The 25,636-nt window shown below is 52.3% G+C and overlaps 2 protein-coding genes across 6 annotated transcripts in view; both read left to right on the forward strand.

The window, feature by feature from the left end:
* The first annotated feature begins 24 nt into the window (after nt 1-24).
* Nucleotides 25-13,122, forward strand: KLC4 (kinesin light chain 4). Of its 5 annotated transcripts, none has more exons than XM_028509570.2 (16): nt 25-156; nt 2,457-2,739; nt 3,676-3,906; nt 5,539-5,620; nt 6,252-6,462; nt 6,939-7,026; nt 8,755-8,856; nt 9,080-9,253; nt 9,574-9,673; nt 9,884-9,936; nt 10,144-10,214; nt 10,392-10,500; nt 11,077-11,217; nt 11,492-11,607; nt 11,930-11,993; nt 12,659-13,122. In XM_028509570.2, the coding sequence occupies exons 2-16, from the start codon at nt 2,482-2,484 to the stop codon at nt 12,707-12,709; spliced, it is 1,851 nt and encodes a 616-aa protein (XP_028365371.1). In that variant the 5' UTR covers nt 25-156; nt 2,457-2,481; the 3' UTR covers nt 12,710-13,122. The 5 variants fall into 5 exon arrangements, with proteins under 5 accessions (XP_028365371.1, XP_035880001.1, XP_035880000.1 ...); XM_036024108.1 differs by lacking the exon at nt 25-156 and adding an exon at nt 447-653; XM_036024107.1 differs by lacking the exon at nt 25-156 and adding an exon at nt 510-645.
* A 1,166-nt stretch (nt 13,123-14,288) lies between these two features.
* PTK7 (protein tyrosine kinase 7 (inactive)) overlaps nt 14,289-25,636 on the forward strand; it is a 60,812-nt gene continuing 49,464 nt past the window's right edge. The window contains exon 1 of the mRNA XM_036024109.1: nt 14,289-14,532. Coding sequence (XP_035880002.1) covers nt 14,454-14,532 — 79 coding nt within the window. The 5' untranslated portion in view covers nt 14,289-14,453. The remainder of the gene's footprint in view (nt 14,533-25,636) is intronic.

A 25,636-nucleotide genomic window follows, 5' to 3' on the forward strand; every position in this document is an offset into this window, starting at 1 on the left:
TGGTCAGAACCAATCCTCTGGCGGCTTTTAGGTCGCGTGACTGCAGAGCAGGCCCCCGCCCCTCGGAGCCGTCAAAACAATTGCCTCGAGCGGTAGCCATGATGCATTTAAAGGGGCAGTACCGGCAAGCGCAGCAAGCAGGTCGACAGACGGCAGGTGAGTCTTTGAGATGCATCTGGGGCTGAGGGTCGAGGTCCCGCTAATTCTTATTCCCGCAATTTTGGACAGATGAGCAAACCCTAGCCGAAAGACCTCACACAACTCCAGACTAAAAAACTCCGCCCCCCACTATTCTTCCCGCCCCTCAGTGTCCAGACAGAGCTGTCGGCCTGCCCCGCCCCCTGCGCTACCAACTATCTCAATGACCTCGGGATTGTGGGGCCACTGAGTCCTCACCCGTGACGCGTACTTCTGTCCTCCACCTGTACCTCCTCCCCAACGTCCCCGCCCATCTCACTATCCCCACCCAGGGCCTCAGGGCAGGTCAATGGCTTGGGGCACTGCTCAACTGCATTCCAAGGCCCCGCGAGACTACCTCTCGGTGCCGCATTTCCCTGTGACTCTGCAGCGGCTCAGCAGACCTGCCATTCTTTCCTGCATCATCAGGCATCTGGGAGGCACTCTAAGCTGACTCTCTCAGAGCCTGTTAGTCGGTGATCATAACAGAGACAAAGCCGTGGAAGTGCCTGAGCCAGGAGTGACCAGGTCTCCCTCTTTACTCTTAGCCAGACACGCCCCTTGCCGCAGGTTCCAGATCAAGTCTCACTCCCTTTTTGGGAGAAAATAGCTCCCCAGGCTTGGGGCGAGAGGTTGGCCTGGAGAAAGAGGAGAGACACTGGTTGTCTTTGAAGACTTGTGGGCCGGCTGGGGGAGGGAGGGTGTTTATTCTGGGTGGGGCTCTGTGCCAGGTCTTCTGGGTGTCTGTGAAGTGGTGAGGGAAGGGGTGGGAATGCTGGACTTCTGGACTCTGGGCAGGGAAGCTCCTTTTGAGTCCCTGGCTGCTGAACAGTTTCTTTCCGGCTCTGGCCTGAGTGCCACAGCCAAGGGCTGTGCTCTGTAAACAGGTAAGAGGACTTCAAAGATGAGAAACAAGGCTCGTTTGAGGAAATAGGAAGACAGCCTGAGACCTCGAGGTGGGGGGCCGTGGGGGGGGGTATATGGGTTGAAAGCTTGTGGGGAAAAAGAGAGAGGTGATCAGATGGCTGCTCTTAGCTCCGTGGCTGAAGCAGTCTGAAGACCTTGAGCCTTTTGGGTCCTCTCATCTGGGTCCTGCAATGAAGTCTCCTATTTTCTTCTTTCCTCTTTTCCCTGATTTAACTTTGAAACTTATTCCTTCCCTTTTTGCAAAACCTCTGCACCATTTTCTACATATCCGTTGTCTGCTTTAAACCTGTTTCCTTTGTAACTGTCACCAAACACTCTCCGTGTTTCTTGTAGTGCTCTTGTCTCTCATCTCCTGATTACTTTTTTTTAAAAAACTTTTTTATTTTTAGAGAGAGTGGAAAGGAGGGAGACAGAGAGGGAGAGAAACATCAATGTGTGGTTGCCTCTCACGCACCCCCAAGTGGGAACCTGGCCCACAACTCAGGCATGTGCTCTGACTGGGAATCAAACTGGTGACCTTTGGTTCACAGGCTGGCACTCAATCCACTAAGCCACACACCAGCTAGGGCTCCTGATTCCTTTTTTTAAAAAGATTTTATTTATTTTTAGAGAAAGGGGAAGGGAGGGAGAAAGAGAGGGTGAGAAACATCTCTTGGTTGCCTCTCATATGTGCTCTGACCTGGGAAGAACCTATAACCCAGGCATGGGCCCTGAGTGGGAATCTACCCTTCACTCTGCAGGATGACGCCCAACCAAGACACACCAGTTAGGGCTCCCTTGATTCCTTTTCCTAACCCAAACTCTCTCTCCAACTCCTCTTCTGTTTGGGTCCTAAGTTCTAAATCTCCCTGCTAGTTCTCAAGACCTCTTTGTTCCTTCTCTATTCTTTTTTCCTTTTTTAAAGATTTTATTTATTTATTTTCAGAGAGAGGGGAAGGGAAGGAGAAAGAATCGGAGAGAAACCTTGACGAGCAAGAGAAAAAAACATCCATTGGTTGCCTCTCTCATGCCCCCAACTGGGGACCTGGCCTGAAACCCAGGCATGTGCCCTGACCTGGAATCGAACCAGTGACCTTTTGGTTCGCAGGCTGGTGCTCAATCCACCGAGCCACACCAGCCAGAGGTCTATTCTTTCTTTCTTTCTTTTTTCATTTAAGTCATTTTCTCTCTCTCTTTCCCGCAACCTTAAGCTTTGTGTTTTTAATATTGTAGGGTCCCTCTGTACTGGTTGCTCTCTCTGATTAAATCACAGGGTTGCCCATACTCATCTGTTAACTTGGATCCCACCACCCCCTAACCTCAGCCTCTTTTTCTTATCTTTACCTCACCTGAGCTGTGTTTTCTCTCCCTAGCCCAGGCAAGGTTTTCCAGGCCAGGATGTCGGGCCTGGTGTTGGGGCAGCGGGATGAACCTGCAGGGCACCGGCTCAGCCAGGAGGAGATCCTGGGACGTACTCGGCTGGTGAGCCAAGGGCTGGAAGCCCTACACAGCGAACACCAGGCTGTGCTACAAAGCCTGTCCCAGACCATTGAGTGTCTGCAGCAAGGAGGCCATGAAGAAGGGCTGGTGCATGAGAAGGCTCGGCAGCTACGCCATTCTATGGAAAACATTGAGCTGGGGCTGAGCGAGGCCCAGGTGAGAGGGAGGAGGTGGGGCCAGATGGCCCATGGAGGAGCAGTTTTCTTATTGGAGGTTTGAGGTCCCTCGGGATCCCCTTGTCCTAGATTCTTACATTCATTCAGTAAATATGTATTAAGCCCCTACTATGTGTGAGGCACTACTCTGGGCTCTGGAGACATATCACTGAACACAACACTTGGCGTCTTAGAGCTTACATTCTGTCTGGGGGAAGCAGATAGTACACAACAAATAAGTAAATGATTCAGTATGCCAGAGTGATAATTGCTAAGGACAAAAAGAGAAAAATAAAGCAGGGAAGGGGATTAGGGAGTATGGAGAGAACCTATGACTTTATACAGGGTGGTCCAAAAAGGCTTCACTGAAATGGTGACATTTGAGCAAAGGTTTGAAGATCAGGGATTGAGTCATGCAGTAAATGGGGGAAGAGCATCCTAAGCATAGTGAACAGCAAGTGCAAAGGCCCTGAACCAGAGTTTTATCAATGAGTTCAATAAGAGGCCATTGTGGCTGCAGTAGCACGAATGAGGGGAAACAAAATAGAAAATGAAGTTCAAGAGGTCATGGGGTTGGGGAGAGGGGGACAGGTTATGTGGACAGAGGAGAGGAATGATATGTTCTAACTTAACATTTTAAAAAAGGTCATCTGGCTGCTGGGTTGAGGATAGACTCTAAGGAACAAGGGCAGAAACAGAGAGGCCAGTGAGGAGGCTATTGTAGTAATCCAGGTAGGAGCTGATGGTGGCTTGGCCCAGGGGTGACTATGGGGGCAGTGAGAAATTGGATTCAGGGTGTATTTTGAAAGCAGAACCATTGCTCCCCAACCCCACTTCCTGGCTCCTGCTAGTCTTGCCACCTCCCAGTAGGCTTCTCTCCTGCCATTCCTGAACACTCCTAGCCAGAGTCTGGTGCTCACAGGATGTGCCCACCTAGGTGATGCTGGCTTTGGCTAGTCACCTGAGCACAGTGGAGTCAGAGAAACAGAAGCTGCGGGCTCAGGTACGGCGGCTGTGCCAGGAGAACCAGTGGCTCCGGGATGAGCTGGCAGGTACCCAGCAGCGGCTCCAGCGCAGTGAGCAGGCCGTGGCCCAGCTGGAGGAGGAAAAGAAGCACCTGGAGTTCCTGGGGCAGCTACGGCAGTATGACGAGGATGGGCACGCCACAGTAAGCATTACAGGCGAGGCTACATGGGGGATGGGTAATTGGGAGTCATCACAGATGTGGGACAATTGCTCCATCATCTGCAGGGGACAGCAACACTGCCCAGCCTGCTCCACGTAGCAGAATTCAGGTCCTGACCCCAACTCCAGATGACAGCAATGGGGAAAGAATATTCACTCACTCAATCACCATTTAACTAAAAGACTATTCCTTATGCCAGGCACTGTGCACTCCACCAGGGATGCAACAGTAAACAAGGCAAATAGAGTTCCTGCCCTCATGATTACAGGTTTGTGTCGGGGAGACAGATAAGTACACGGACAATTCCAACCCAGAATCCTAAATGTGAGAATTAGGGAAAGCATAATGCAGTTGAGCAAGACCCTCCTAAAATTTGCTCTTAAAGTGTGTAAAATGAACCCTCACTCAACAGGCATTTGTATATCTTTATGCCTTAAGCAGTTCAAAAAGGTGTGTGTAGGGGACACGTAAAGAACTGTAGAAGAGAGTTTCCTGCTTTTTTGAGCTTGTAATGTGGCTGTAAGGACAAGAGTCACACATGAGAATGCCCGTGTGACAACACGAAGCCCAGGTGCTCAGTGCTGGGTGCATGGTTCAGTCAGTGCAGGTGGGGGAGCGGGTCTACGGGGATAGGCCCCTGGAGGCTGGGGTGGTCTGAGAAAGAGGCAGGAAGTGGGCAGGGTGTGGGGATGGTAAGCTTTAGATTAGATTTTTTTGAAATTTTTTATTAAAATTTAAAAAAAATACTTTATTTATTTCTTTTTAGAGAATGGGGAAGGGAGGGAAACATCAATGTGTGGTTGCCTCTTGCACACTCCCTACTGGCCACCCAGCCTGCAACCCAGACATGTGCCCTAGCCTGGGAATTGAACCAGGACCCTTTGGTTCACAGGCCTGTGCTCAATCCACTGAGCTACGCCAGCCAGGGCTAGACTGGATTTTTAAAAAATTTAAATGGTTAGGAGTTGGCATGGAGTTTAATGGATGATGAGGGAGAGGAAGGGGTTTTCTATACTGGGGGAAGGGGCTGGCACTGAGGAGGCTCCAGGCCCAGAAAGCTGGTCTGTTCTAGGGAAAGTGGGGCAAAGTGCATGGGACACTTTGGCAAAGTTGGGCGGGAAGGCTGGAGGTGTTTGTGCAGGGCTGTGATGCCTGGTGGACACGGCAAATTTGCCCAGTGTGGAAGCAGGTTGGACAGGCGGGCTGGGCACTAATCCTGCATAAACTGTGGCAGATGATGGGCACAAAGCTGAGGTAGACACTTGGGGTACGTGTCAGTAAGATCAGACACACCCCCTGCCCTCAGGAGAGACAAGACAGACATATAATCAACATAAACACACAGGACTGTAATTATGAGTGGAGGGGGTGAGAGGTGGAGGCTGGAGAAGGAGGGTGCTTAGGAAGGAATCTCTGAAGTGAGGGAAGGGAAAGTTACGAGATTTGCAAAGGAGAGGCCTGAGGTTGGCAAGGCAAATGCTGGCCTTCCTGGGGGCGGGGACGTGAACAAGGTCCTTTTCTTGGGCCCACCTATCAGGGATTGCGTGATTCGCAAGGGCTCTGAGAGGTTACTGGGGATGTGCTGGCCCATATGTGCTGCTGATTTTTTTCTAGGAGGAGAAGGAGGGTGATGCCACCAAGGATTCCCTGGATGACCTCTTCCCCAACGAGGAGGAAGAAGACCAAAGCAATGGCCGTGAGTCTGTCTCTGGAGTGGGAGGGCGGAGGGGGCAGCAGAAGCCTGGTCCAGTTGTTCCCCAGTCCCTCGCCGAGTATACAGGGTGCTCACCGTCTAGAAATAAGTTCTCTGCTTCCTCTGGAGATGGGCAGAGACTGGGCCAGTACTTTGATTTTCTCAGCCTCCCCATTATTTCTTATTCATCAACATTTATTACACACTTAATGTGTGCCAGGTACTGTGCTGGGCACTAGGGATACTGAGATGAGAATGACAGGGGTCTTGCCAGTAAGGAGTTCACAGTTGAGTGGGAGAGTGACCCTGGAGTGGAAGAACATGAGCTCCTCAAGGGAAAGAACCAGGTTTTTCTTGTCTTTGTATCTCTGGCACAGCCGCTGGCTCATGCTTATTTAGTAAATGTTTGTAGAGTGAATGACTTACTGGGTGAACAAATGGGACTATGATGAGTACAGGTTCAAGAGAATGGGCAAAAGAATAGCAGTTGAGACAGGTCTCCGGAGAGAGAGCCTGATGGGGACAGGTGCAGGCATGGAATGAGACATGGAGCGTGGCTGGGGAGTGCAGGCAGCGAAGGAGAGAGGAGGAATCCCCTCACGAGGTCTCCTGTTTCTTTTCTGGGATGGTTTAGTGTCCCGTGGCCAGAGCACCCAGCATACTGGATATGAGATCCCAGCAAGATTACGGACTCTGCACAACTTGGTGATCCAGTATGCAGCCCAGGGGCGCTATGAGGTGGCTGTGCCACTGTGTAAGCAGGCACTTGAGGACCTGGAGCGCACATCTGGCCGTGGCCACCCAGATGTTGCGACCATGCTCAACATCCTTGCTTTGGTGTATCGGTGAGTACTGCCCTCCTTCTGGACACAAATCTGCCTCCAGATTCTTACCTTGATCCAGCTTTGCCTCTCATTCCTTCTCTCCACTGGGTACCTCTTTCCCCTGCTGTGCCTCCCTGGTGTATGCCAGTTGGGGGCTTTCTCCAGTACCGGAACTCTCATTCTGTTCATACCTGAGCCCTTAACCTCAGAGAACACTCATCTCTCAGGCTCTTTGCTTTTCTGGTCTTTCTTCTGGGGAGGGTCTTTTCCTCTCTCTCTTGTGTCCAGTAACTTGTGGCCTCCTCTTGCCATGGCACAGTTCTGCATCCAGTATGAGCGTGTGAACCCTCTCACTGCTCACACACACCAGGCTTTGTGTCCCCTCATGGTGGGCCCAGTCCCTAACTGTGTCTCTGTCATCCCAAAGGAAAGGAGGAAGGGGGGCGGCTTGGAGGCAGAATTCAGGGTAACCTCTTGACACTTTTGTCCTTGTCCAGGGACCAGAATAAATACAAGGAAGCTGCCCACCTGCTGAATGATGCCCTCAGCATCCGGGAGAGCACCCTAGGCCCGGACCACCCTGCTGTCAGTATCCTTGCTCTCCTTGCCCCATGCTTGTTTGACCTCTCCCAGCTCACCCATCCGCTGCCCCCGGCCCAGTCACTGGGGTTGCTCAGGAAGGAGGTGTGAGGACTCCTTTCCTCCAGACCCCATCTGCTGATTCTGTTGGTTCTCAACCCTGAGAACCAAGTCACTCCTTATGATGAGTATTTTCCTGACACTTAATTCATAGGTAATGTAATCTACCTACATATATAAGTTCCAAAATGTCAAATGATACCGTATTAATGTAGAGGGGAAACAAGGAATGTAACTTATAATAAAATAATATACACAATACATTACAATGAAGTAAAAATACAACGTAACAGTTGTGGTAGTGAATATAACTATACTAGAAGGCATATTATAGTAGTCTGATATATAATGAATAACTTGAGATTTAGAAAGAGTAAGACCAGGAAACCATTCTTTTTTTTTTTTTTAAAGATTTTATTTATTTTGGCCTTGGCTGGCGTAGCTCAATGGATTGAGCGAGGGCTGCAAACCAAAGCATCGCAGGTTCGATTCCCAGTCGGGGCACATGCCTGGGTGCAGGCCACAGCCCCCAGCAACCGCACATTGATGTTTCTCTCTCTCTCTCTTTCCCCGTCCCTTCCCTCTCTAAATAAATAAATAAAATCTTTAAAAAAAAAGATTTTATTTATTTTTAGAGAGAAAGGGGAGGAGAAAGAGGGAGAGAAACATGAATGTGTGGTTGCCTCTCATGTGCCCCCTACTGGGGAACTAGCCCACAACCCAGGCATGTGCCCTGACTGGTAATTGAACCAGTGACCCTTTGGTTTGCAGGCCCATGCTCAATCTATTGAGCTATACCAGCCAGGGCAGGAAACCATTCTTTTAATTTTTTTTAATTTGCTTTAGAGAGGAAGGAAGGAAGGGAGAAAGAGAGGGAGAGAAACATCTATGTGCAAGAGATACATAGATCGGTTGCCTCTCACACTCCAACCTCGGGACCTGGCTCGCAACCCAGGCGTGTGTCCTGACTGGGAATCGAACAAGTGACCTGTCGGTTCACAGGCTGGCATTCAAACCACTGAGTCAGGGCAAGGAAACCATTCTATATTAGAAGGACTAAAAAATGACAGAGCAGAAGGATTGGTGGATGTGAGTTTAAAACCTAGTGTTAGAATAAGTAACAACAGACCAGATTTATTTGTGTATGCTAGAGAAATAAGTAGGGATAGCATGCTAAGGTAAACAATAGGTTATCAAAGTGGAGAAAATGAGAAATAAGATATTTCTGAAAATAAGCTCTTTGTGAAAATAGTTCCCTATGTTATGACGTTATAGGTGGGGGTGATGTAGCTCATCTTATCCCACCAAGTGCCAAAGCTCACATTCAGTATTTAATGTCTTGCCGACAGCGAAAAGTTGGCACAGCTGTCCCACACGTGCAGAACATCTGTAGTTTCCTTGCCTCCCCAAAGGTGGTAGTGCTCCCAATTTTCATGGCAACCAAACCAAACCAAACCAAAACACACCTTTAGAAATATCTAGAACTGCCCCTAGAGGGCGATACCGCCGCCACGGAGAACCTCAGAGCCACCCAGTTCAGCAGTTCCCCTCCCCTGACTCCGGCGAGGGTGCCCGAGTCCCTTTCTCTTGGGGTTGTACAGTGTGGGGGAGAACCTCCAATTCTCAAGGTCCTTGAAATTACCAGCATTTGAGGGGACAGACCTGTCTTCGTAGGTGGCCGCCACACTCAACAATCTGGCTGTGCTCTACGGCAAAAGGGGCAAATACAAGGAGGCGGAGCCGCTGTGCCAGCGGGCGCTGGAAATCCGAGAAAAGGTGCCTACACCCTCTCCCCATTCTTGCCCACTGCTGTGATCCCTCTCCCGCCATCTCTCTTCCAGTCTGCCCTCTTGCCTCATTGTGTTTCTCACCTCCTTGTCTCCACCTTATTCTCTTCTCCGCCATCCCCTTCCCTCTATTCCCTGCAGGTGCAGGTGCACTCACGCACACGTGGACACATGCACTTACAGCCACCTATTGCTGCTTTGCTTCCCTTCAGGTCCTGGGCACTGACCACCCAGATGTGGCAAAGCAGCTGAACAACCTGGCCCTGTTGTGCCAAAACCAGGGCAAGTATGAGGCTGTGGAATGCTATTACCGGAGGGCACTGGCCATCTACGAGGGGCAGCTGGGGCCAGACAACCCCAATGTGGCGCGGACCAAGAACAACCTGGTAAGGGAGGAGGGGACAAAGGGGATGGAAGGAGGGGAAGGGACAGCATTATAGTCTGGTACACTAATCCCATCACCTTTGTGCCCATCCCTGGGGCTGTGTTTTGGGCTGAGGAACCTGCTTCTTTCCACTGGGAAGCCAGAAGTTCCCTAACCTCTTGGGAATGGGGTGGGAACACCCTTGACCTTGCAGCTAGAAAAGGAGGTGTGAGGAGGATCTCTGGGGAAAGTCATAAAGAGGCCAAGAAGTGGAAATCCCTGAGCCTGGCTGAGATTTTGTCTCCATCTCTTGCTCCTGCATTTTTACCTTCCTGCTCCCAGGCTTCCTGTTACCTGAAACAGTGCAAATATGCTGAGGCCGAGACACTCTACAAGGAGATCCTGACCCGAGCCCATGTGCAGGAGTTTGGGTCTGTGGATGGTGAGTGGTGAGGGCTTGGGAAGGGACCTGTAGGGAGAAAAAGAAATGCAGACCAAACAGTGTGGGGTGGGTGGGGTTAGGCCATAGTGGTTGGGGGGTGGGGAGCCAGACTCCTTTCTTCCAGCCCTGTGGGCCTCTGGGTCTTGGCTTCCCCATACTGTCCAGCTCAGTTCTCTAACCTTGCCACCCCGTCCCATGATTCACCCCCAGATGACCACAAGCCCATCTGGATGCATGCAGAGGAGCGAGAGGAAATGAGCAAAGTGAGTGGGGGAACCCAGCCCGGGGAGCCCGAGGCTACCAGGGCTCCTATCTTACTCCTTACACTAGCCCAGTTCTTCGCTTCCCAACTCAGCCCCAGCCCCAGACGCACGGCGCCTTCCCCATCCCAGCCCGCACCCTAGCCCAGCTTGCACTCCAGCGTCTCTGTACTCACACCTCTGCTTCCCCCAACTTCTGTTCTCCTGCAGACACAGCACCGTGAGGGTGGCGCACCCTATGCTGAGTATGGAGGCTGGTACAAGGCCTGCAAAGTGAGCAGGTAGGCTTCAGTGAGGTAGCTCGGCCTCTGATACCCTCTATTCAAGCCCTGATCCCGGCCCCCTGGACCTTTCCTGTTCTTCCTTTTGCCTTTTCCTTGGCCTTAGCTCTGCTCCCTTCCTCTCTTTCCTTTTTGAACCCATCCTGACTTCCTTCCCTGGTCTCACCACCTCCACAGCCCCACAGTGAATACCACTCTGAGAAACCTCGGAGCTCTGTACAGGCGCCAGGGGAAGTTGGAGGCGGCTGAGACCCTGGAGGAATGTGCCCTGCGCTCCCGGAGACAGGTTGGAGACTTGTAGGGGAAGGGAGTCAGGAGGGTAGGGCCCCCTGGGGCTTCTTCTGAGTCTCTGAAGAATAAGAGGAAGGACTGAAGAGGGAGACCTGGGGAGGAAGATGAGACATCCTTGTGGTTGTGGTTGTTTTTGAAGTGTGTTCTTAACCCCCACCTGCCCTCTGTGTCAGGACTCCGAGTTCAAGGTTCACTTCACTGAATGGGATATTAAAAGGGAAGCCCTGCCTTTTCATCATTTGAAGAATCTATTAACAAGGGGCAAGGGTGGTGTGGATGAGGGGGTGATGGTTGAGGCAAGCCAATGTCAGAGTTTCTCAAATTGCAGGTGTTAGCTCAGTAGTGGGTCATGAAATCAGTTCAGTGTGGGCCATGGCTGAAAATACCTATGCATCTATGTGTAGGAATACACTGCAAATAGGAAAGGCGGGTGCAGTTCCGTATGTGTGTCCTGGGACATCACAAGGAAAAAATGTCTGCTTGCCTGTGGCTGGTGGTGATAAAAGGTTTGAAAGCCCCATCCTGAGGAGTTAAGGAGTGGGAAGTCCTAGGTTCTTCCTTTTCTTTTCAGGGCACTGACCCTATCAGCCAGACCAAGGTGGCCGAGCTGCTTGGGGAGAGCGACAGTGGAAGGACCTCCCAGGAGGGTCCTGGGAGCAGCGTGAAATTTGAGAGAGGCGAAGATGCTTCTGTGTTTGTGGATTGGTCAGGGGTAAGTCTGACTGTTGCCCCTTGATCTCTCATGCCCGCTCCTGCTGGTAGCAGCGAGAGGCTCTGACCCTGTCTATGAGGGGTATGAAAACGTGTCCCCACTGTAGTCCAGTTAGCCCCTCCCCCTCAGAGGCATCTCTGTGACAGGACTCCGGCCTTCAGTCAGTGGGCTTTTAGGAGAGAGGAGATGTGTACAGGATTAATGGCAGGAGTAGATTCAGAAGCCAGTCTGCATGGAATCCCCTTAGCTTCTGTTTCCCATGTCTCCCCACCAGGATGGTAGTGGGACCCTGCAGAGGAGTGGCTCTCTGGGCAAGATCCGGGATGTACTTCGTAGAAGCAGTGAACTCCTGGTGAGGAAGCTCCAGGGAACCGAACCTCGGTCCTCCAGGTACATTGTGAGACTGAGATATGGCAAAGCAGACAAGGAAACCCTGTCTCCAAGTCCTCTTGGCCCCTCACCTCTGGAGGAGAGGTGTCTTGGAGAGAATCTTGGAGGAGGTCAATGGGATTGCTGTGGAGAGAGAGTTCAGGAAAAACGGGTGCCCCAGGGTGGGGTAAAGACACCTGAGGAGATGAAGATAGGAGAATGTGTGTACATGGGGAAGGGGGGTGGTGAGGAGGCGGGGGCTTGATTTTGTGTGGCGGGCCTACAGTTTTAGTGACACTCAAGAGAAAGAAAGGAAGCCTCAATTCTTTCTTTTCCATTGTAGCAGCAACATGAAGCGGGCAGCCTCCTTAAACTACCTGAACCAGCCCAGCGCAGCACCCCTTCAGGTGAGAGTGGTACTGGTGAGCCTTTGGGTAGGTGGGAAAGAGCGGACAGCTGCAGGGCAAGCCCAGCAGAGTCCGGAGAGAAAGGAGAGCAATCTTGCAGATGGGAGCTAGGGAACTGGGGTTGTCAGACGGAATCAGGCAGCCAGATCGGTGGTGGTGGTGGTGACTAGAAAGGGACAGTTTCAGGTCAGAGGTAGTAGCCAATGAATTAATCAGGAGGACAACAGGAACTGATGTTCTCTGAACTGGTACTTGGGAATTACGAATAATTCAAGAAAGATTTTGGGATTGTTATTGCGCTTCCTCATGTAGCTGCTGTACACCTTGCCTTGGGGACTGAATAGTCAGTAGTCAAGAAGAAGAGAAGAAGAAAAGTACTTAATCATCTCCATTTGAAAAAACAGTAATGACACTTTTATGGGACATGATCACTTGGACCAACACATTCAAACTATATGCAATATTCATGTGGCTCCTCTGGGTATTTTCTCCACCAGGCTGTGGGTTTCTGGAAAATCCTAACAAAGCCTCAGAGCTGAGGTTGAGGTTACAGGCTCCATCCCAGATCCAGAGATAAGACTGTAGCCACGAGGTGGACAGACTCCAGGGGACAGTCTTCAGGAGGCTGAGGTCCCTGGGCTGATGGCATACATTTTTTGTTTCAGGTCTCCCGAGGCCTCAGCGCCAGCACTATGGACCTCTCTTCAAGAAGCTGACATTCACACCACACTCCAGGTCTGCTGGGTTCCTCCACAGCCCTCACAGCATTCCCTACTGCTCCTGGCTCTTCCAAACCCACAGTGGGACAGTGAAGGGGGAGCAGTTAACAAGAAGATTGCTGCTGCCCTTAGGGTCTCAGCTTCCTCCTCAGGAATCCCCCTCAAGAAGAACCCTCAGGACATCCTCTCCCCACCCTGTAGTCCTCTAGAGTAGCCAGCTCTGAGGGTCCCAGGGTGGGTGAGGAGCAGGCATGCACATCAGAGACGCAGCCTGCTGCTGGCTCTTCTGTCAGACGGTTCAGGGCTGGCCAAGCAAGATGCCTTGCCTTGGCCTCTCTTGTTCCCTCTGCTGCCTCACTTCAGGTCCATGTATTTCACTTTTCTTAAATAAAAGAATCAGGTAACCATTCTGCCACCTGAGTCCTGCTTGAAGATGCTAGGAAGCAAGGGCTTTATGGGGGCCCTTCACAGAAGGGTGGGGGGCAGTGATGGATGCGGCAACAGAAGGAGTGCTGATTCTTGGATCTCTCTTTTCCTTACCCTGTTTGTATCCTCTCCAGCAGGGCCTGCAGGAGGGCATCTGGGGGATGGGGGAGGAGCCCCACAACCCAAGAAGGTGCTGTGGACTGGGTTGTCAGGGACATGTGGTGGCCATGTGGCAGGACCCTGGAGTCCTGGCGCCACTGCTCCCGGGGCTGAGGCCCTCTGTGGCTGCCCCTCCTCCTCCCAGCTGCTTGCGGGAAGGGAGGTCTAAGCAGGATCCATCCCCTCTCAGCATATCCTGGAGGCCTGAGCAGCAGCTGGGGCCCATCTTCTAAAGCTTGACTCCTCCTGACCCGCCTCCTACACCCCTTGCTGCTTTCACAACAAAGAAAGAATGTGGGGGTGGTGGCGCTGGGGGTGGGGGTGCCTGGAGCAAGGGCTGTGCTGGGCCTCCCCGCAGCTGGAGACTTGGCCATGCCCTGACACAGCCCAGACTGCCTGGAGATGGACTTGGGATGCATTTGTCAGTTTAACAGCCCTCAGCCCGGTGTTCCCAGCCCAGTCTTTTTGTACGTCTGGGTTCAGATTGGTCTAGACCCAAACCAGACCCCAGCCATGCACTGGTCCCTCACGTCTCCCGGCCACATCTCTCCTGGGGCTACACAGTATCTCCAGGTTACCTTGCTTGGGGGACACCGAACACAGCCTTCTGTTCTAGTCTCCCTCAGGATTTCAGGTTGCAAAGTCCCCTCCCACCCAGAGACCTGGGGGAAATTGTTGGTCAGAGTCCTCAGGAAGGCCCAGAACTGACCATCATCCCCAGGGGCCACGGAATCACAAAAGTCATTTTTGTTTCCTTGAGTCCCTGAAGATTAAGCGGTAGGCGCAGCCTACCTCCTTCTATCTCGCTCAGGTCACCCGAACTCCCTGGGGCCTCCCTTAGTCCCGGATCCATCTGCAGACCCCTCCCCCAACTTCTAGCTCCTCCCTGCCCCGGCGGGGAGGGGGCGTCGAGGGGCGGGGCGCCGCGCAGCGGCCGGCGGGGAGGGGGCGTCATGGGGCGGGGCTTGGCGGCGGCGCGGCGGCGCGCGAGTACTCGGAGGTACCGAGCGCGCGCGGCTCCGGCTAAGGACGCCTCGGGCTCCGGCTGCTGCAGAGGCACTCGCGCTCCGGTGTGCTCGGCCTTCTGGGCCAGCCGCGGAGCGCAGTCTGCGCGTCCGCCGTGCTCCCGCCCGCCGCCTTCCCCGAGCCCGCAGTGATGAGAGGTACGCGGAGAGCCTCGAGCAGCCCCCGCTGGCTGCCCCTGCTCAGCGTCCTGCTGCTGTCGCTGCTAGGCGGTGAGTCCCGGCGAGCTGGGGGAGCGAAGCTCGGGGAGCGCGGGAGCCCCGCTGGCACAAGAGGTCACCCGGGAAGTGGGTTTGGGAGGCTGGAGCGGAGAAGACACACTGGAGTGGTGGAGAGGCTGACGGCGGGTGCAAGGTTCCGGCGGTTGGGAGGTGGCCAAGTCCCCAGCGGACTCGGTCTGTCGGTCGGGCACCCTCTGCCACCCACGCTCGCGATCACAGTCGCTTTTCCAGCTTCCACAGAGTTTTCCCGGCCTGAGTGAGAGTTTTGTTCGGGAGTTGCCGGCGCACGAGCCCTGGTGGGGAGTTTTTTTCGGGGAGGAAAACGACTACCCCCCTACTTGTGGGGGGGCGCAGTGAAGTGACGGTCGGTGGGGGAGATGGAGTCCCCGGGCGGCCTCAACCCAGGTGAGGGAAGCTGGCCTGGGGCCGGATGCTGGACCGACCTGCGGCACGCTCTAGCTTTGTTACCTACGCCGGCCCGACGCTCCCTGCTTCCCTCCTCCAAGTTCCGGGGCCAAGCTGGGACCCCTGATGTCCCTGCTGGCGAGGGCGGAAAAAGGGAAGAATTAGGGGCCGCCCCATTTACTCGAGTCCCTGGGCCCGATCCCACTCCTAACCAGGGTTGAATCTGGGGAGCGGAGTCCCAGGCTGTCGCGGTGACTAATGTGTGAAGGCCGCTGCCAAAATCGGGCATGGCCGGCCTGCAAAGGTGTGGACGGGGTTTGTTCTGATTTTTCCTGGCTTTCCATCCTGTGTCTCCTCACCGAGGAAAGCAAATATCACTTTCTATGGGACAGTAAGGCAAAAAGAGTTCATTCTGTCTTTTCTTTAAGGGCCTCAGCATTTTGATGAGGGTGTGGCCCATATCTTTAGGACAGGACTGGACCCCGATGTCCCCCCTCCCCCTTCCCGCCTTTATTTCCTGTCTTCCTCACACCTGAGAGTCACCACCAAGGTGTTGAAGTGCTTTACAGGAAAGCACCAAGCTACCCGCAACAGCTTGGACTGGAAATACCCCCCCCCCCCCATCTTTGTCCCTCCAAAAAAGACGCCAAAATCTTTGGTGATGATTATGGCAGCAGCCCTCTCTGGGGAACTCTGCTCAGGGGACCGGGTATTACTTTATCACTTTCCTCTTTGGAAGAGTGGCCATGGGGAGGGTGGGGGTAGAGAATTGCCTTTCCTGACATCTTCCTGGCCTGCCAGCTGTTGAGGGGTTTTGGTGCTGATGGAATCAGCATTTCCCCCGCCTCTAGTTGTAAAAGGAGGGATAATTATAACCAAGGACCCAGAGGTAAGAACAGGCTCCAGGGATTTGTAGGAGGTGTTTCTGGAGCTGCCCCATGTTCCTTGTGATGTGTAGGGTGGTTATTGCTCCTGGCAGAACCCACATCTGCTCCCAGAGGAAGTATGGAAGTTTTTTTTTGTGCATCCAGGATCAGGGGCCCAGCCATATGGGCCAGCAGCCTGTGTTCACAGGCTTCCTAGGTCGGCCAGCTGTTTGGGTTTTGGTGTGCGGGTTGCCAGATAGGGCTGCCTTCACTGCTGATGTTTGAAGTTCTGGAGTCAAGGGGAGATTCTGGTGGAGACAGGGCTCTTGTTTAAAAATGCTAAATTCCTTCCTTGAGAAGAGGACTCTAATGCTCATCAATGTTAATCTGGTGATTGGGAGGGGTCTTCTGTGCGGGGGGGGGGGGGGGGGGGAATTTAGGGTGGGCTGAGGGTTTGGGACCGGAGGTCTGGGATCCCCTCTGGGGGTGGGGAGATGTCTTGTGCTCAACAAAGGAACATTTTAATGAGAGCCTTAAATCAGTCCCACCAAATGTGCCTTGGTGTGGAACCTGTCCATGTGCTGCAAACAATTTCAGTCAAGGCTGAGGCGCCTGCTGTCTTCTAGTGAAATCTGGGGACTCAGTCCACCCAGGCTGCATGACTTCAGGGGGCAATGATTTTTAAATAGATTACAGTAGATTTTTCCATCTTGTTGTTTGCATAGTTAACTGGAATTGTAGTGAGACCCAGCTGTTCATAAGGTTGGAGTAAGGGACCAAGGGACCTAGGCTGGCTAGGTTTAGAGCCCAGGATTAGAGCATTTTGAAGTTTGGGTAATGATGCTGTTAATGGTTGAGTAACTTTCCAAACTTTGAGATCCCCCTTACCACTATATGGCGGGGGAGGATGAGAGGCTTGATGTTTGAACCTGGGATTCTGAGCTCCAGCTGCACCATTGGTCAGCTGTGGTCATTCCCCATTCCTGCACACCCCTCCCCTCCCTGCCCCCCTGCCCAAATCGTTCCTCCAGGCTCTTTGTGTCTTTGGGGAAATGAAGTTGTCATGTTCTGAGTGAGGCTGTTCTGTAGACTCCTCAACGCTCTACAGCCTGTAATTCAGGTTTAGGAATTGCTTTTATCAGTGATGGGCTTTCTTGGACGTTGGGAGGTACAGTGGGAAGGCACGGGTAATCTCTGTGCATGGCTGAGTGGTAGAAAGAGCTCAGGCCGTGGAGATGAAGAGTTTGGCAGAACAGCAACTCCAGCTCTGACAGGCCCTATGGCCAATTTCTTGACCTCACAGTTGGCCTCCTCTGTACAGGGACTTACTTCCTGGAGTTCTGCTGAGGATTAAGTGTAATGAAATATATAAAGGGCTCCTTTCTTGTTCTTCCTCTCCTGTGGTGTCTTCCAACATACCTTTCCATCTTTATGGTCACCCCCAACAATAAACATTTTTCACCCACTAGAACCCTCCATTCCAGCCCAACTAGTCTCATTCCCATCGCCTAAAACCCACGTGGTTTCTCAGACCCCCTTTTTCCTCTCTGGCCGGGTCCCGGGCACAGACAGCCTCCCCATCTCTCTTTTGGCCAGCTTCACCTCCACGTCCTCCCCCAAACTGTCCTCTCGCTCCTGAGAGAAAGTGGATGCTTGAGAACTTTTGGACTCTTAGGACGTCTTCCATATTTTTGCCCCATTTGGGTTTTAATTTATCAAAGGGCTCTCCTTTTAGAATTCAGCACAGTATCTTATTTTAAAAACTGTATTTATTGATTTGAGAGAGAGAAACATCAATTTGTCATTCCACTTATTTACACTTTCATTGGTTGATTCTTGTATGTGCCCTGACCAGGGGCTGAACCTGCAACCTTGTCATATCAGGATGCTACTCTAACCAACTGAGCTATTTGGTCAGGCCCAGTATCTTATTTGTAATGGATCTTTAAATAGCTAGCCTCTAGAGAGGAAACCTATCAATGTATCTTTAACACATCCATGTTACCCTCCCTTTCTTTCTCCCTCCTTTACCCTCTCTCTAAAAATAAATAAAGATCTTTTTAAAAACCCACTTCACTTTGGGTTGAATTTCAGTTGGATTCTGTCAGGAAGCTTGCCCATTAAATGCATGACTCTAGAAGGTTTGCAACATAAATATGATGTTCTGTTCCCCTTGGAGTCTCAGCTTTTCTCAGAGGAGTGTGTGTCTCATTTCATAGTGGAGAAACTGGATCTGTTAGGCAGAAATTTGGTCAGCAGATGATTTTTCAGGAATACATTTGGTTATTAAAAAGGTCAATGCACCTTTTTAAGTAGAGGGCAGAGTAATCAAGGGCAAAGGTACAAGCCCCCTTGCCTCGTGGGCACTGGGGGGTCTTTTGTGCTCTTTCCAGCCTCTCTGGGTTGGGGTGACCTGTTTCTCTTTGTGCCTGCTCTGCCATGACCCAACCAAGGGACAAGCTCTTCCTTCCCTGTTTCTGAGCTGTCTGTTCTTTGTGGTGCTTTCTGAGTTTTGATGTGGCTTCTGGCTTTCCCCAAGGGTTCCTGGGCATGGGCAACCACCCCTACATATGAAGCTGACCTGCCTGGAAAGGCCACAGCTTAAAAACCATGAACTGGGCCTTGATTATCTATAACTTTGCCCTTCAAAGTCAGGTCCAAAGACAAGTGGCATCAGCATTCCCTGGGAGCATGAATCGGAATACAGACTGCGTTTTAACAAGTCCCCAGCTGACTGCACCTGAGTTCCAGAAATCCCGCTCCAGGCGTCTCCTTGCACAGAAACTCCTGTTGCCACAGGACAAGTTAGGGGCCCTAGATTTTGCACAGTATTTGGGGACTTACCTCAAATAACTTTTTCTTTAAAAGAAAAAAATTATTTTATTTACTTTCAGAGAGAGGGGACGGGAGGGAGAAAGAGAGGGAGGGAAACAATGATGTGTGAGAGATACATTGATTGGTTGCCTCTCACACGCCCCCCAACTGGGGACCCGGCTGGACCCGCCTGCAATCTAGACAAATGCCATGACTGGGAGTCCAACCAGAGACCTTTCAGTTTGCAGGCTTGTGCTCAGTCCACTGAGCCACACCAGCCAGGGCTCACATAACTTTTAGTTCATGTGCATACTCTTCCGTATGATGTTTGTATTTAAAAAACAAACAAACAAAAAAACCCCTCACTTTGGCCCTGGCTGGTGTGGCTCAGTGGAGTGCCAGCCCATGAACCAAAGGGTCTCTGGTTTGATTGCCAGTCAGGACACATGCCTGGGTTGTGGCCAGGTCCCCAGTAGGGGGCGTGAGAGAGGCAACCTACAATGTATCTTTCACACATCCATGTTACTCTCCCTCTCTTTCTCCTTCCTTTCCCCTCTCTAAAAAGAAATTAAATAAATAAATAAATGTCTTTTAAAAAACCCACTTCACTTTGGGTTGAATTTCAATTGGATTCTGTCAGGAAGCTTGCCCATTAAATGCGTGACTCTAGAAGGTTTGCAACATAAATATGATGTTTTGTTCCTCTTGGAGTCTCAGCTGTTCTCAGAGGAGTGTGTGTCTCATTTCATAGTGGGGAGAAACTGGATCTGTTAGGCAGAAATTTAGTCAGTGGATGACTTTTTAGGAATGCATTTGGTTCCTAAAGGGAGGTGACGTCTTCACTGGGCTTTGATAGTTGTCGTGTTGTTAAGTCTTCAGAGTATTTCATATTTTGGAGTGAAGGGGTTTGTGCTTCAGCCAGTTACAGCTTCTGTGAGATTCATCTGGGATGGAGACTGGCCGGTTCAGACTCTAATTTTTGAGCCAACAGCAGTTTGGGGCCAGGGATTCAGCCTTTCGCGTTTTCCAAATGGAAGAAAGGGTCATTAAACAGGGTTGGGTATCCTTGGCCTGTGTCCCTTGGCCCCCCTCTGCTCTCCTAGCCTCAGCAGCATGCCTCTCCGCTACTGTGCCCCTGGCACTCCCCCTGGCAGAGCCACATGGCGGGGTTACGGGCTCGGGGCCATGGCTGCTGGCACACGCTCCAGCCTTGTCCTCCAGCTGCCAGCGTGCCTCTTTCCTCACTTCCTGCTCCGGCCCCCCACCGCCTGGTCCTGTTCTTTGAGGTGGTGGAAGTCCTGCCATGGTGTCTTGGGGTCTCTGAGTTCACCGCTGGGTGCGCACTTGGCCCCCTGGCGCTGTGGTGGAGCTGGCGCAGGCGCAGGAGCAGGAGCGGCTGCAGCTGAGCGGCGGTGAGGAAGCGCTCTGTAGTATGTCACTTTTTCCATCCCCTTTCTTCTCTGCGTGCGGACTGTTTCCCTCCCAGCAGCAGTGGGGCGGGGGGAAGCCTCGTTGGAAGAGAGACAAATGCAGGGCCTTTCCCCCTTACTGCTTGGTTTGGGTTCTCCTGGCTCTTGGGTCCCTGGGCGCATTAACACTGAACCAGTGCACAGGTGAGTGGAGCCTGCCTGCGGTTCTGAAGATCCAGGTTCCTGCCAGAAGCTTGGGCCCCGCACGCTGAGCAGGATGAGCGAGCACTCGCTGTTTTAGGTGTGTGTGTGCGCAAGTTCTGAAAACTGGGTCCTGAGTCATGGGACAGGGGTTATGAGTCGCATGTTAAGGTGTAGATTTGTTATTTCTCAAAAATGTGGTCCAGACTATCCAGGAATATAGTGGCGGGCAGCTAACCATAGGAACTGGTTAAAATTTGTGTTGCCTGGGCCTTATTGCAGACCTGCCTAGAAGAACCATAGGGGGAGAAACTAAAGTGAATTTTAGTTTCTTGTCTGCTAGAGTATATTATATTTTTTTGAATAGCCAATCCAGTTACATAATTTAATTCTCAAAAGGAACAATATTTTAAAAGAGCTTCCTGGGAGATTCTTCCCTTCACTCAAGTTTGAGAAACATGGGGCGGCCCTAAGAAGAGTTTGTCGGTCTGAAGTGGAGGTGCGGTGGCGAGAAGGAGGTCGGTATTGATAAGAAGGGGCTTAGGGGAAGTCCGTTGAAAGTATGGGAGGTTCTCTGGGTGACGCTGTCTCAGGCTGGACGGGAGGCAGGAAGGAAGCAAGACAGAGAGATGTGAGTCAGATGAGGTGTACTGAAAGACACGATCTGGGAAAGTGCTGAATAAGATAGAAGAACAGTCCAGACTGTAAGACCGTAAGTCCACGCCGCAGGAGCGTAGCGGGAGGGCTTGGGCGAGGAGAGAGATTGGCTGTAGGCTGTGCACAGGCATCGGACCAGGAGTCTGACAGCCTGGGTGGTTCTTTTCCGTCATCACAACCATCACTGCGTGATAGAGGAGAGGTGACATCTGTAGCTGTGCGACAGCTGCTTTCCTGTGTTCTGGTCCTGGCTCGGTTGCTGCCTAGCCACACCATCCTGAGCTGCCTCATTGAACTTTCCCAGCCTCAGTTTCCTCATCTGCAAAATGCAAATGATGCTGATCCCTGCCTCGCCCCCTGGTGCTCTGGGCTGTGGAGACGTTGCTAACAGGGAAGCAGCCTCTCTGGCCAGCCCTGCTGTCTTTCCCAGAGACTGCTGCCCTGGACCTTCGGATCCCTTTTCTTCCCAGTCCTCAGTCTCTAGAATGGTTTGCAGGGGCTCAACAAGGTCGCTCTTGACTGGCAGCTTTAGAAATGGTTTCCTCATTCTAAAGCACAGATGTTCTAAATGGGTCTCAGTATATTCTAACAGCAGCTCAGAAACGTGGGCACAGCCTCTGCATTTCCTAGTGGGATTTCTTCCTCCCTCTATCCCAACAGCAGCTTTTCCCCAGGGTGGTCAGTGCTGGCGCAGGGCCACCGTCTCCCTGGCATGCTGACCGTCTTTCAGGGAGTGGGTTGCACACCGTGCTTCTCGCAGCCGAGGCAGACGTTTACAGTACCTGAGGGAGCGGCTCCTGTCATCCCAGGATGGCTGTGGGGGCCTCCCCAGTCATTCACTTTGTGTAACTTGTGGGGGCTTCTGTGAGCGCCATGGGAGGTTCCTGAGGTGCTGTGTGGTCTCCCTATGGGTGGTTAAAGTGGTCAGTGTGGGCAGTAGCATACACTGGCTCTCCTTTGTCCGATTCTTGGGGTGGTGGGGCAATGAGGAGAATGCTTGTCTTCTTTGGGGACTGCTGAGGTGTCCCAGCAGCTAGCTCATACAGTGCCTTTGTGTGGAGTAGTAGTAGGCACCCTTGCTCCAAGTGAATGCAGCCTGCACCAGGACACAGGGCTTTGGCTAGTGGAGCACGTGCAGACAGTGTTTCGACTGGCCGGGCGTCTTGAGCAGTGCACAGCCTGGCTGTGCGTGGCTGTCCCATTGGAACGAGGGCCCTGTAGCCCATGGCTCTTTGCTTCCCAGTTGATGGGCCAAAAGGATTTTGGCGACTTCTGATAATATATTTCAGATGAACCCTTTTCACTACTGTTCTCTTCCTGTGGTGGGGATGGGGGTGAGGGGCTGGGCGGGGGAGGGGGCCAGGCACTCCTGCTCGAACAGTAGGAAGAAGCCTGGGTGGCTGGGGCCCAGGCTGCACCTGCTCCACAGTACCTGTCTGTGGCTGCTGAGGTCTCCGCCTATCTCTGGGCTCCTCTCCCTGCCAGAGGGTTTTGCTGTGGTGCAGAGGCAGGCTTTTAGCCTCTGTGGTAATTGATAGAGACGGCTGGCTGAGTCTTCAGGGAGGAGGGGCCAGGCCGCCCAGCGTTGACTTCACACTTAATAAGGAGCTTCAGGCTTGTCTCTCCGCCAGGGGACCTCCCATGCCCCACATAAAGTGGGTGGGCATTCCTGATCTACAGGAAGCCCTGTAGGAGAAGTGGCATCACTTGAGTAGCAAAGATGGGGCCTCAGTCCTGATGGGCTCTTGTTCCGGGTGCCCTGGAGGTGTGCTTCCCTCTTAGCTTGAGGAGACACTGAAGGAACACCAGGTGGGAGTTGGGCCACGTGGACCCTGCTTTCCCACAGTGGCCCCAGTCTGCTTGCTGGGCAAGTCCTACCCTCCACTCGGGCTTCAACTTGAGGGCAGAAGACCTTGGAGGACCCTTTACTGTGGTGACCTCTGAGACCGACCTGACCCAGTAATGCCATATATGCCCTCTAGCTGTGTTTCTGCCACACTTACAGGCTCTCCTCCTGGCCCTTGGTTTTGGGGAGAGCATTTTATTCTGGAATCTCTAGTGCGTGGGCACAGATGTGTTGAGACTCGATCAATGGGTGCTGTGGGTGTAATTCCCTCGGTGCAAAGGGGAGCTGAAAGGTTTGAGTGAATTTGGGGGAGGTTTGAGAGGGAGGTAGAGAGAGAGAGAGAGAGAGAGGGAGAGAAAGAGAGAGAAAGAGAGAGAGAAGAGTTTTTATCTGAGTAAGAGAAGACAGAAATACTTACTGGTTAGTCCTCAGGTATTTGGGGGCCTGGGCCTGGGTGGGGAACTCGTTCTTGTCTTTTGCACAGAAGGGAGAACAACTGAAGGGAGGCTTCAGGTTGGGAAGGAGGGAGTGGGTGTGCTTTGGGAGAGCCTCCCGGAGGAGCCGACTGCTCTGCCCAGCTTTGCAGCGTACAGAATGCTTTCACTCACACTGAGATTTGGTCCTATCAACAAGGGTCTGAGGGCAGCAGGATGAGGGTGCTGGGTTTTTTTTTGGTGGGGGGAGGGTAATAGGCATTTGTCAGGTAACGAAGCCGAGGCGCAAGATACGATCCACTCAGGACTGCAGAGCCGATGATAGAGCTGACTCCCGTTCTCATGTGTCCCTGTGTGCGTGTCCTCACTAGAAGCTATGAAACGTCTCACGCACATGTGTTGGGACTGGGAGGTCTTTGGGGAGTGGGCTTTGCAGAGGGGATGACTCTCCGGGTGGGTTCAGGAGCAGTCCTGCCAGAGTCAGAGGGTGGAGTAACCTTCGTTCGTCCTGCATATGGAGTGTATCAGTAACATTTGTCTTCAGGGCCACAGCCAATTTTTTTCCCCTGTTTTACTTAAAAAACAGGTTAAGGTTTTCAGTGGCCCATTCTGAGGATTGTAGACCTCTTAACATTTTTAGAATTACAGCCAGATTTCATGTAATCCGGAAGTCCAGAACGCTGTGCCCGAATCCCTCAGATCTGCGTGGGCATGAACCCATGGTTCTTGGAATCTTCTCCCTGGTGCTTCCAGAAGGTCACGGCAGTTACAGGCCCCAGCTTGCAGGTGTGCCGCCACATTCCAGACCAGTGTGCTTGCTGGGAGCTGTGCGCTGGGTGCCGCTGTGCTGGAGACCACACGGGTGGTGTAGAGTCATCCCGGCCGTGGTTGTGGCTCGCCTAGTCTGCCATCTCCCATCTCCCACTGCTTTTGTATGGATAGCGGTGCTCGTGTTTGGCGGTAGGGACCCAGGCACGCAGTAGGCGTACGATGGGTGTAGGTTTCCCCTTCGATTCTGAGTAGAGGAAAAGGCTTCGACTTCTCAGAGGTTTCAGAAGAGATTGGACAATGACTTCTGACATTCTGGGGGATGTAAGCTTTTTTGTGCCTGGTCTCTCTCTTTTTAGTGGAGCTGTTGACTGCTTTTGGCCACCCTGCAAAGTTTGTCCTGCCCCTGAAGTTCTCAGATTCCAGCCTGGAAGGGTGCAAAGTGACACTTCGGTGTTCTGATTCTGTGTAGCTCATCTATTAAAAACCACAAAGCTGAGCTGTTTCCTGGCTGGGAGAAGAGAGAGAGGGGTTCCTTCAGGCCAGCAGGTGATGTGCTAGGATGGCATTTGAGGTCCCAAGTTCATTCCCAGCCACCTGAAAAAGAAGACAAATCATGAAGAAAACAGTTGTCTTGTAGCCTTAGGGAAAAAAGGAGGCGGTGGTGGGGGGGCAGGTAGGGAGGGGATGCTGTTGGTCTTATAGCTCCAGCCATAAAGAACAAATCATTCTGGTTGGTTACTTCAGCAGGTTAAACTAATTGTTAAATGCGTTGATTTAAGATATGCCCAACTTGCCAGCAGTTTTGCCACCTGTGATCTGGTCTCCTCCACCCCAGGGGTCCTGGCCTTTTGTGGAGAAGCTTCTAAGAAAGGGGGGATCTCTGTCCACACTCCCCCCCTTTTCTGAAAACTCCATAACACAAGAGGCTTTTATTTAGTAAAGATGTGCCCCCTGCCTTGACAATATATCCTGAGTTGCTCATGCAGTGTGTGCAGTGGGGTTCTGTGCAAGAGGTTAGGCTGCCGACTCTTTTACCTTTACTCGAAGGGCTTTCTGACGATGGTCCGAGAGGTCCTGTGGAGCTGGCCCGCTGTCTCTGGTAGCACTTTCAGGCGAGTGTCTATTTGAGCCTCCCCATGAGACTCACTCCCCCTGAAGCTGTTGTGGGAGACCCACAAAGGGGGCAGAAAAGCCTGGCCCGGCCTGCCCTGGGCTTGGGTGGCACCTCTCTGTCCCCTTCCCACCAGCTGCATCAAAGGAGCCTCCTCAAGGAGCAGGGAAATACCTCTCCCAATAGCCCCACCGGTGAGTAAACAGCCAGGGCCTCTTGCAGCTTTTGAAGCGTGGGGCTTCAGGCCTCGAGGAATGCAGAACATTTCATTTTAGGAGTGGACTTAGGTTTCCACTGCTTTCGGTATTTGCAAATTTGAAACAAATGCCCTCATTTAGCAGCAGGCAAGCTGGGCAGTAAATGGGGGCTGTTGAAGGGCATTTATGGCAGTCACAGGTATTTGTGGGAAGAGGGACCCCAGCAGGTTCGGGAAAGGACAGAGGGTTTATGGTTAGGTGGGTCGTACAAACACCCCAGCCAGGTCTCCGGTAGAGGGTTGTTGTTAGGTGGGCTTTGTCATAAAAAGCATTGCTGCCTTCTGACCCCCAGGAAGTGTCTCCTGCTGTCAGACAAAGGGGTTT

This window comes from Phyllostomus discolor, chromosome 4 (assembly GCF_004126475.2).
Source record: "Phyllostomus discolor isolate MPI-MPIP mPhyDis1 chromosome 4, mPhyDis1.pri.v3, whole genome shotgun sequence".
Classification (NCBI taxonomy): domain Eukaryota; kingdom Metazoa; phylum Chordata; class Mammalia; order Chiroptera; family Phyllostomidae; genus Phyllostomus; species Phyllostomus discolor.

Coding starts and splice junctions, on each gene's coding strand:
- KLC4 (XM_028509570.2), top strand. CDS start 2,482: ATGTCGGGCCTGGTGTTGGGGCAGCGGGATGAACCTGCAGGGCACCGG. Junction 6,463..6,938: donor ATCCTTGCTTTGGTGTATCG/GTGAGTACTGCC, acceptor GTCCTTGTCCAG/GGACCAGAATAAATACAAGG. Junction 11,218..11,491: donor TGTTTGTGGATTGGTCAGGG/GTAAGTCTGACT, acceptor TCTCCCCACCAG/GATGGTAGTGGGACCCTGCA.